Source organism: Leptodactylus fuscus, chromosome 2 (genome assembly GCF_031893055.1).
Source record: "Leptodactylus fuscus isolate aLepFus1 chromosome 2, aLepFus1.hap2, whole genome shotgun sequence".
NCBI lineage: Eukaryota > Metazoa > Chordata > Amphibia > Anura > Leptodactylidae > Leptodactylus > Leptodactylus fuscus.
In genome coordinates this window covers 113,167,082-113,178,871 of record NC_134266.1, presented here as the reverse complement: position 1 = coordinate 113,178,871, position 11,790 = coordinate 113,167,082, and the positions used below count along the sequence as shown (strand labels likewise).

The following is an 11,790-nucleotide window of genomic DNA, read 5'->3' as shown; positions in this document are numbered from 1 at the left end:
CGCGGTTTTTTGCAAAAAACCGTGCGGTTTTGTGTGCAAAAAACCGCGCGGTTTTTTACCGCGCGGTTTTCGCCTCCCATTCACTTCTATGCAATTCTTCAGGCGTTTTCCGCCTGAAGAAAGGTCATGTCGCTTCTTCAGGCGGAAAACGCTAGGAGGAAAAAAAAAGCTAGTGGTCTACATAGACCACCATGTTAAAGGAGAGGTTTTTGAAGCGAATTCCGCTGTCAAAAACCTCCCCTTTGCCCACGTGTGAACTAGCCCTTACAAGTGAAACAACAATATTCAAAATTTTCAAGAAATTTCCAAAACCCATTTTTTAAGGGACTAATCCAGTCATGAATAAACATCATCAGCCAAAACAACATATACCATAATATTTTAACCCTATAAGTGCTTAACAGGAATTAAGACAAAATGGAGGTGAAATTTTCAAATTTTTACTAATATTTTAGTTTAGCCGTAGAATTTGCACATTCACAAGGGGTTAAAGGAGAAAATGCATCCCACAATTTGTTATGCAAGTTCTCCCGACTACCATAGTACCCCACTTGTGGGTGTAAACTAATATATGGACGCACAGCGAGACACAGAAGGAAAGGCGCACCAAGGAGCTTTTAGAGGGCAGAACTGGCTGTGATCAGTTTCAGGAACCATGTTCTATTTACAAAGCTCTTGAGGTGTCAAAACAGTGGAAACCTCTAGAAAGTGACCCCATTTTGAAAACCGCACCCCTCAAAGAATTTATCAAGTGATGTGGTGAGCATTAGTAACCCCGAAGTGACTATGTAAGCTGTGCGGAGTAAATTGGGTAACCAAATCCCATTCTATTTTCCCCACTAGCTCCTATGACACGGATGGGGAAGAGGGGCATTCTGGGGGATCAGCGCTGGTGTCTTCTCTCTCATAAGCTCTAAATATGGGAGGTCCCCTGAAAACGCTCGCACAGATTACACATTTCCTTCTAGTCGCAGCCACTTATGTCCTAATGATTTGGCGACTTTTGGGGTTTTTGTGTTCACATTGTACAAGCTAGATTTGTATTTTTATTTTCTGGCAATGTGGCCATATGAGGGCTTGGTGTTTGCGGTATTAGATGTACTTTTCAATGCCACCATTTTGGGGTGCCTGTAACTTATTGACTACATTTTATTAACTCTTTCTGGGTGGGATGTAAAAGGAAACATCAATTCTGGCATTGCTTTTTAGTATTTTTTTTTCCCGTGCAGAGTACAGCATAAGTAACATGTTACCTTTATTCTGCGGGTCGGTACAGTTACGGCGATACCTCATTTATATGATTTTTTAATGCGTTGCTATTTGTGCAGAATAAAATTCAATTTAGGGAAAAAAAATCAATTATTTTTGCATTGCCTTCTTCTGAAAGGCATAACATTTTTTATTTTTCGGTAGACAGAGCTGGTTGAGGGCTTATTTTTTGCGGGATGACCTCTGCTTTTTATTGGTACCATTTTGGTTTTCATCTGACCATTTGATTACTTTTTATTGAACATTTTGTAAGGCAAAGGTGGTGAATAATCATTATTTTGTGCAGTTTTCTACGTTTTTTTTTTATGATGTTCGCCGTTCGGGTTAAATAAGGTTTTAATTTTATTGTTCAGGTTATTACGGACGCGGCGATACCAAATATGTAATGTTTTTTTTAATTTTTCTTTATTTTACATAATAAAACATTTTATATGGGGAAAAAGGGATTTTGGGGCTTTATTTATTTCTAATTTATTTTAAACTTAAACTTTTTTTTTCTGTCCCCATGTGGAATTGAAGCAGTGATCGGCTGATCACTGCTTCAAAAGATGTAGCTGCAATACACGTGTTACACGTGTATTGTAGAGCACAAGAAGCAGTCATCCTGTGCAGACGCATGGGATGACAGCTTCCATTCCTGGCAGGATCAACCAGGTACGTGGAGGGGTAAGTGATGGGGCAGACCTGGAGTCACTGGTCAGACCCCGGGCTGCCCACTACTAACACCCCCCGAAACCAGCACGGGGGGTGCCAATCGGCACCAGTATGTAACTAAACCCCGAAAATGTCAAACATGACCGCCGGCATCTCAGGGGTTAACACCTGCGATTGGACCCGGTTCCGACCGCGGGTGTTATAGGGCATCGTCAGCCGTATGTTACAGTTGACACCCGCAGGGTATGGTGCCCACACAGTTTCTGTGTGCGCACCATGCAGCCATGCAGGATGTCCTTCCCGGCAGCGCCGTACTATTACGGCGGATGTCGGGAAGGGGTTAAAGGCTATTCATGCATATGTGGGGTTCTATCAGCATGATTTTGCTGATAGAGCCCCTTTAAATGTGCACTTGTAGTGAATTTTTTTAGCAAGTTGGGAGAAGCTATTCCCCTTCCATGTGCTACTGCACAAGTGGCTGCAAGTGCATTGTGGAAACATTTATTTTCTCAATGGAACTTCCTTAAAACAATCAGATCAAGGAGCCCATTTCACTTGAAAGATTAGGAAAAATCTTTGTGCCTTGCTAGGGATACTACAGAGATTTCATGTTCCATATTACCTGCAATCCTTAGGGACAGTGAAATGAATAAATCTTACAATTAAATCAAAATTGTCAAAAATGCTGCCACAATATAGAAAATCATGAGTAAATCACTTACCAGAAGTTCTTATAGCTATAACAGCTACACCTGCTGGTGCCACGAAATGTTCTCCATATGATGACAAGACGACAAAAGGGATTAGGACAACCAGGTGAGCCACAATTGACCACTCCTCTGAGAGAATCTATCTCCAGAGATCAGTTTCTAGCTCACGTTCAGAAGCCAATGAGATTATTGCTATATTTTGTGAGTTTTACAACTGATCTCGAACCATTCAACTTTCAGTGTTTGAAAAAGGAGCCATTGTCATGTTGAAAAATTTTCAGAAAAACTCCCCATGGAGCACTAATTGGTGTGGCCCATTTATTATTGAGAAAACTTTGTGTTCCACAGTTCTCAATATAAACACAGCAACTCCTGTAAGATCGTAGGGAGCCTTCACACAGAGTAAACGCGCATGTATTTTTGCAAAACACACGTGTAAAAATAAGACTCCCAATGTCATTGAAGTCAATGGGAGTCTTATTTTTTACACGTGTATTTTGCAAAAATACACACGCGTTTACTCCGTGTGAAGGCTCCCTAGGAAACAGTATGGTTATCAATGGGTCCACATAGGCCAATGGATAGAGGGGGCAGCTGTCCAAGATGTAAATAAATACTGCTAGGATCCCCCATGCTCTCTTGATTCTTTTGCAGATTTGGAAGATATGGATTTCCTATTGTTGCTACCTCTGAAAATCTTCATCTGAAAATAGGTGTTAAGCCAAACACTTGGAAATCATACAACATCAGCATCAAGCATGGCGTTCTATAGAAGGGAACATCTTTGATAAGATAGAATAGATCAACAGCAGTTGAAGAAATAAAATTAAAAAAAAACTACGGGTGTCAGAATATGGCGACTTAAGTAAGAAAAAAACCTATTGGATCTTTGTTAAGGGGTTAAAATGTAAACAAAACTATATAAATTTGGTATGCTTGGAATTGTGCCAAAACATAGAATACAGGTGACATGTCATTTTGGCTGCAGTTTTCTTTTCACAATAACATGAATGGGTTTACTGTAACAAAACATATAGAAAATATATAAAGAAGATAAGCTAGATCAAGGAAGGGCATCTACAGCCCGACCACCTGTAACCATTTCCTCAATAATATAAAATCCTTTTGTGAATTTAAAATGTGAAATCCAAAGACGACTTCTTAGTGATCTATTTCAGATCAATACATTAACCCTTCCATGACACCTGCTGTAATAGTACAGTGGATGTCGGGTATTTAAATAAGCAGCTGAGTAGCTGTCATAACTGTTATACAGCAGACAAGCCAGTGCCAATTCCCACAATGCCGCACCCCTCTTCCTTCCCAAAGTGGCATACCGACAATGCTGCAGAAGTAGAAAACCCCTGCTAGTGAAAAGGTTAAAGGGGCAAACACAGGGAGGCTACTGGAAACTCCACTACAAACTGGCACCGCCACGTGTGTATTTTCCCTTTAAGGCTAATGCCCCACATTGCTGAAAACTTTTGTTGCAGATTTTGCTGTGGTTTGAGGAAAAGCTAAGAATGGCTACAAAAGGAATGGTAAATTTATAGAAAGCCCTTCTACTTCTCCCTTCTGCTCAACCCACTCCTGGCTTTGGCTTAAAGGGGTTGTCCCATCACAAGGATCCTATCTATACTGCTTGTTAATGTGAATGTAAGACTTTTCCTAAATACATTGCTTCAGTAAAACTGCTTTGTCTGTCCACGCTCTTACTTTATTCATTTCTCTGTTGACACATCCCTTGACTTATCTGGTCAAAAGTCAAGTGATGTATCTGCTGCTCTCAGGGAGGAGGGGCTAAGTACAAGGGAGCAAGCCGGGAGGGGGGGGGGGGGGTAGTTTACACTTTGGCTGGGGGCGGGACCGCCAATACAGACCCGGCATCTGCTGAAATAGAGAGGCGGATGCCGGGGAGTGTAGACGCTGGAACAGGTGCCTGTGACATCGCTACGCTCCTGTCCTGCATGAAGCCAGCAGCGTCAGGAGCGATGCTGCTATTCCGGAGGGGAGGGGGGACGGAGGAGCAGAATAGCAGCATCGCTCCTGCCCTGCATGAAGGCAATGTCACAGGCACCTGTGCCGGTGTCTACACTCCCCGGCATCCGCCTATTACAGCGGATGCCGGGTCTGTACTGCATTTTGAAGGCTGTACGTCTGATGTCTAGCTACATCGGGAGCGCACACGCAGGGCCAGCGGCATAGAAGCGACAACTTCTCGCTGCTGGCTTTACATATGTAACCCCGCCCACCAATGATGCAACATAGCTGGAAGAAAGAAGAATTTACAGCAGCGAAGACTGGTGAGTATGTGACGTGGGAATACCCCTTTAAAGGAGAGGGGGAAAAAAAAAAATAAAAAATCCCTGAATGCTTAACTGCTGGATTTCTAAATCTTTTCACATCTGCCAGAAGTCAAATCTTAGATTTCCCAGCAACCGGCCATAATAGCCCCTCCTGCCCATGCCAGATTAGCAGGCTAGAAGGAACAGTGCATCCCTCTCCTTCAGCTCCCTAGCAGAGGAGCATACTTCTGCATCCTCTTCCCATCACCCTATGGAACTCCTGCAGCCTGGTGGTAAGGAGTGAAGGATGGTGCTGAACCCTTCTCCATTTTTTTACATGGTGACCTTCCTGTATGTCCAGCCTACAACTATCAATGTTTGGCTCCCTCCCGACTCCCTAGTTAGACCACCCCACTACTAGTGCTTCTCAAGTAACAAACTCAGTCCACCTCCCATCATGCTTACCCGTCTCCTCTTCCAGATAGGTTCTGAGTACTGTAGAACCCCTGAACAGAAACCTATACACATTAAAAGCAGTTACAAAAAAAAAAAAAAAAAATCGTCCCCATAGACGATGAGGTCCATGTGGTTTCCACATAAAACATGTGGAGAGACCAGCAAGCAGCACTTTTCTCTCCACAGGTTTCATGCAGAAACCAAGCATAATTCAGTTTATGGGGTCAGTGTGGTTTCTTATAGGTTTCCATTTGGGGTCTCCCTGAATGCTGATGTGAAAAGCGCCTCAGGCCAATCAGTGGCTTCAGCGGAAGGGATCCAGGACATCATAGCTAGCAAGGACTTCCACTTCAGGAAGACACCAGAAGAGAATTCTCTTTACCTCCCCAGCCTATTTAAAAAAAAAAAAAAAAAATTGTTTTTTTATTTTACTGGAACCTCTTTAACCCATTCCTGGTGACTTTGACTCCATCTACAAAACCCCTCACTTTTTTTTTTCTGTTCAGAGCCATGTGAAGAATTAATGTTTGCAGAACAAATTGTTCTTTATAATTGCACCAGTATGCTGGAAAAAAAAAAATTAAATTAATGGGTGGAATTTGAGAGTGCATTTACATTTTAATGCCTTAAAAAGCTAAAACTTTAGATTCTGACACCTGTAACTTTTATATTTCCATGTTCAGAGACTTACCGTATTTTGCGGACTATAAAGGCGCAGCACTGTCCGGTGCACCTTATGTGATTGAAAGTGGCAGCACGCAGCCTTTGCTGGCGGCCACTTAAACACCCCCACACACACACACACACACACACGCCAGCCGCTTCTATTCATTTCAATTGCACGCTTCCATAGAAATGAATGTAAGCGCTCGGCCTGCGAGGAGTTAGGTGGTGGCCGCTGGCAAAGTCTGCGTGCCACTTCCATACATTGCAATGGGATCGTGCTATTCGAATAGTATTCGCTCATCTCTAACTTCAATTATAAGAAGTTACAATTGAAGTTAGATGAGCGAATACTATTCGAATAGCACGCTCCCATTCATCTATAAGGCGCACCGGACTATAAGGCGCACTTTCGATTTTGAGGAAATCGTAGGATTTTATGTGCGCCTTATAGTCCGGAAAATACGGTATAGGTTTTTTTAGCGCCAGGTGTACATTTTGGAGACTGGTTATTGCTTTGATAACTCAAATTTTTATCATAGGCAAGTGTGTGTTGGAGATTATCTCCTTTGACTTCCACCAATCTGAAAGGATGGTGGGTCGGCGAGCAATTAGAGGAGGTAAACTACAGGAAAGAGCAAAGAAACCCTTCAGCTAATCTGCATATTAATATTGATCTGCAACACTGGACAGACATTTGGAAAGTAAAAATGTTTATAGAGTGATATTTATAAGATTCACAGAAAAAAAAAAAAAAAAAAAAAAACCACACTTGCACTCAGTCTGAAATGTATTTATTTTAATTAACAGGCATTGCAAATCAGGCAGGACAAGACATGATAAAAGGCCACTTTGCCAAACCCCAAAACTTATTTCACTAAAAAACCATCAACACTGCCAGAAAAAAAGATGGATGCTTCACATTTCAGGAGGATGGAGACAACTTCAGATAGGTCTCATTGTCAAGGTTCCCGATGTGAAACCACAGACCATGATAGACAACTTCAATTCTTTAGCTGCCTATCTTAAGATTGGACAGTTGAAATATCATGTAAATTTCATGGAGGGAATATAAGCTGAGAGTGAGGCTTAAAGCATCTACTGAAAACAAGCAAAGATCAGTTTGCCACTTCCATTAAATAAAAACAATCCCATAAAAGCGTCATGTGCCAACATAGCGTAAAATAAAAAGTAAAACAAAGTTCTGCATTGTTATAAAACTTGATAAAAAATAGTATTTCAAACTGTACAGTCACCAGAAGTACACAGTTATCAAAATTCACACAGCTCACTTGGCATCTCCAGAAGCTTCAGCTTTCTGTGCCTGGGGAAGAGAAAAATGGACAAAGTTAGGTTACACACTTCTAGAAAAATTGTAACAAGAAAGTTTAGTAGTACAAACCTGATCTGACTTTGCCTCTCCATTCTCCGAAGCATTGCTGGCATCTTTTCCAGAATCTGCCTTTCCTTTCTTGCCTTTGGGAGCTTTGTCAGCCTTCTATAAATTAAGCAAAGGGCATCCATCAATATTTTGCCCTTTCTGGTCCAAATACATTTTAACATGGATGCATAGTACAGTAGTGCCAAGCAACATTAAAAGGGTTGTACCATGAAGTAAAGCAAAAAGGATCCCTCTTGAGATTCACATTGAACCTAACCACAGACAGGCTGAGGGTGGGCAGGACTAGGTGGGACTGATGATCACTGGGGCCCTCATTCACTTTAATGGAATCACTGAAGATAGCTGTAAGTACAAGCCCTTCACTCCTGAAAAATTGCACTGCAACAGTAGAATACCAGTTGACCTTAACCTCCAAATGCAAAAGCCATATATCACTGTCATGTTCAAGTTAAGGCTACATTTATACCACTAATATTAAGGCTGTTTTCAATGTAAATCATCCACTGCACAATGATAATTATACCCCTACCATAATAAATTTGGGGTGCAATTCCCACAAGTCAGTGTACTCAGCACTTTTCCCTATACTGGCAGCTTACAGGCTCCACAAACATGTCAAGGCAACCGAAAAAGATGCTGCTAAGTCAAACTGTCAAGTCTAACAGTGCTTCTCCCTTTCTATGGATGAAAACTGCAGGCCACATGTTTTTGTACTCTAGGAAAAATTGCATATTAAATTGTGGATGCATGTCCCAATGTTAACATCTGTTGGGTCAAAATGCTCACTATAACCCTTGATAAATTCCTTAGGGGTTTCCGTCATACTGGTTGTATTTTAGAGTTTCTGCAAGTTAGACATGGCACCTGAAACCTATTCCTGCAAAGCCTACTCTTCAAACACCTTGTGGCACTCCTTCCCTTCGGCGTGCTGCTGTGTGCCTAAGTAGCAGTTTAAGTCTACATGTGGAGAATTTGTGCTTGGCAGAAACTGCATACATTATGGTATAAGTTTTCTTCTTTACTCTGGCCGTGCACAGTAAAGAGGAACCGACTCCCATATTGAAAGTTAGACAAGTATGATGCTGTGGGATCAGGGGGCCATTAGTGGGCAAGCTAGCTTAGCATGGCTAGGGTGGGATAGCTTAGTGTAGTTTAGCTAAGGAGATGGGGGAAGGGGGACAGGTACACAGGAAGTTACATAGTAGGAAGGTGCACATGTAACCAAATGCAGAACATACCACAGACACCTAGAAATCGCTCAAAATACTGCTAAAAATATTTGGGTGCACTTTTAACCCATTAACACAAAAAAACCACCACACCTCTTTGCCTGGAAAATCACTAATTTTTAGGCTAAATGAAAAGTTATGGGAAAAATTTTCCTTACACATTTTAACTTACATAAAACACTTAAGTTATCAAACGCTGTTTTGAATTATTTGAGGGAAGCAGTTTTGAAAAGAGGGTGATTTGTGGGAGATTTTAAAATCCCTTTCAGAAGTGAAGTGCTCAACAATTTGATTTGGGAGGTTTTACTGCAAATGTGGATAGTTAGACTTGTAAGTCTTCTAAAGTCCAAAATAAAATGAAGGACATTATCCAATATAAAGCAGTTATGATAAATATGAGAGGAGCAGGCAAAAGGCAAGATTCTGAGCTGACAAGTTCTGCCTCTAATTGGAACTCTGAATCTCAACTCCATTGCTTGCTCCTGCTTAACACCAGATTTAGGGATAGGTCTTCAATATGAGAGTTTAAAGGTCATCAGAAGTGGTTTGCCTCAACTAGACTTTTTTGTCTTTCATAGAATTAAAAAAAAAGCCAAAACAAAAAGCAAAGCTGGTATCATTGTTCGATGTTATGACAGTATGAAAACAGAAGTCAAGTTAGTAAAGAAGTTGTCCACTTGCCTTTGGAGCAGCTGCCTTTTTGGGTTTTGGCTCTGGTTTAGGAGGAGCAGGTTTCTGGAAGAGAATTATTCCTGTAAGAACACTTATAAAGTAAACATTTTTATCACAAGAAAACAATACTTACAGCAGACAAACGTGCAGATCTTCTCTGTGGCTAAACAAAAAAAAAAAAAAAGTTTAGTGGGTAACCAAGCAGTGTTTATGATGAGCATTAGAAATATATTAAAGTACTCAGAACAGACCATTTAAAAAAAATATACCATTACATAAAATACAAGTTAAAACCTATATAGCATGTTGACAAGCACCAAGTTTCCCAGCCTGTAGTACAATCTTACCTCATCTTTTGCTTTACTCTTCTCCACTTTGGAGTCTCCATCAGCCTGAAAGAAGTAATCCAGAAACTAGTGAGAAACTTACATATTCATATAGTATAGAACTATAGTTTAGACAACTGCTCAAAATTTTAGGCTGCGTATACACTATTTCAGATTTGAAGGAGTCAGAACAACAAATACCCTCAAGATGGGAAAGACAATTTTTTTTTTTAATCAGCTCATGCAGATCTAAAAATATATCTAGTTGGCACAAGCCCAGATGTGAGCATCACCTATTCTACTTGATATTTACCCAAAGAACAGCAACAGATTGTAATTTATAGTGATCCAATGAGACTATATAGGAGCGTTGAAATTTAAGTAGCATTTCATAATGCTAACATTAGGTCAGGATATTTGCACAACAGAAAAAAAAGCTACAAGACACTGTATTGCAATACACAATGGGGAAGTTTTATTAAACGGTCTAAAGGCATAACCCCCTTTGCCAATCAAACATAGCTTTTATTTTGTATTCCACTCAAAAAAAATAAAAGATTTGTAATTTGATGGTTGCTATGGGCAACCAGAACATGTTTTTAGACCATCTTAAGTCTGTTCCCATGTGCATCTATTATTGTTTCTATTTGAGACTAGGGTCACTAAATAGTTATGCCATAAGCAAGCTACTTTTGACAAAGTCATGCAAGCTCAACATGAACCAGAGCTTACTAATGTTTCAGAAAGCATGTATAAGCCTTTGGGGGTCATCCAGAAGGAGACAACACAAGAGTAAATTTTTTATCTTTGGAACAACTGGAGGTGTAAGGAAAGTGTGGGGTACAAAGTAGTGCTGTGCAAGTCAGAACACACCTGACAGGGTTACATTGCACAATGCAATAGCAACAATTGCCTTTCCATTGATGAATGGGACTAGTTATTATTGGCATGCAACAGGTTTCCCATGTGCCACCCATGTTTTGTACTACAAGTTTCCCTCCAACGCCGTGTAACCGTCTGCAAACTTATCACAGATGGCAACAGCATTAGATTTTATGACAGACACATAACATGACCTCTAAAATATTCTCAAGGTCTTCTAGGAGATAAAAATTGATAAATTCATTGTAAACACTTGCTACTTTTTTACATTATAAACTCCCTTTATACACAGTAGAGACCCAAAGCCGAAGCATAAAAAGCCACCAGAATGTGGCCACCATTTACGCCACGTGACTCAGTCTGTCACGGATAATAACTATGGCAACCTGAGACCGGTTAACAAGTCAGTCAGCGCCGAGCACACTGTACACGTACTCGGCTACACTGAAGCCCACAGCTTTCTCATCAGCTCTACTTCGGAAGACACTCCACCCTCACCTCCATACTAAAAACCGTTTACGACTCCTCCCTTCTTGCAGGTTCGCGCCGTTGTTTTGGCGGAAGCCCCACCCCCTCCCCGTACTTCCCGCGCTTTACAGTTTAAACAGCTGCTTAATTAACGTACGACTGGCTTTTTTACATGCTAGTAATAAACTACACGCTTCGCGTTATGTCCCAGCGTGTCGCTATCTGCATAACAATGCCAGTCCTAAGTCGCCTACAGGAGATACGTCTTCAGTCTCCGCCATTATGGAGGTAGTTGTTTTCCTGAGCAGTTCGCGATCATCGTTACCTTCGCTATGCAGCAACAAAAGAACAATGCCGCATTATCCTCACCTTTCTTTTGGGCATTATTACTGTTCTGGTCTCTCGCACAGCCAACAGATAACAATCGTACTGACGTCTCTTCCAGCGAATGAAGCAAATCCCAGCACCGCTCTCTGTTTTATACCCGGTCCGGAATCCGACCGGTCAAATCCGGATCGCGCTCTGCGTTCAACCTGATTGGTTGGGTTTTGACACGTGGGTGGGTCTGTCTGGAAGGGAAATAGGAGTGAGGAGCGCGCAAGGTAGGGTGAGAGTTCGCGTGGCCGAGGAAATGAGCGCGAGTGGTTGAAGAGAAGAGAGAAAATAAAAAGGCGCGCAGAGGAGAATGTCAGGGAATGAAGTGAACGGCGTGTGATGTCTCATTGGTGTAATCGCCACCCGTGCCAGTATGTAGCCCGGGAGCTAGAAGCTGTG

General features: G+C 41.5%; 1 protein-coding gene across 1 annotated transcript; it reads right to left on the bottom strand.

Annotated features, from left to right (window-relative positions):
* Positions 1 to 6,815: 6,815 nt before the first annotated feature.
* On the bottom strand, positions 6,816 to 11,567 carry HMGN2 (high mobility group nucleosomal binding domain 2). The gene is made up of 6 exons (XM_075264410.1): positions 11,386 to 11,567; positions 9,688 to 9,732; positions 9,474 to 9,503; positions 9,350 to 9,403; positions 7,440 to 7,535; positions 6,816 to 7,361 (listed from the first exon to the last, which is right to left on the bottom strand). The coding sequence occupies exons 1-6, from the start codon at positions 11,398 to 11,400 to the stop codon at positions 7,326 to 7,328; spliced, it is 276 nt and encodes a 91-aa protein (XP_075120511.1). The 5' UTR covers positions 11,401 to 11,567; the 3' UTR covers positions 6,816 to 7,325.
* Between the last annotated feature and the right edge of the window lie 223 nt (positions 11,568 to 11,790).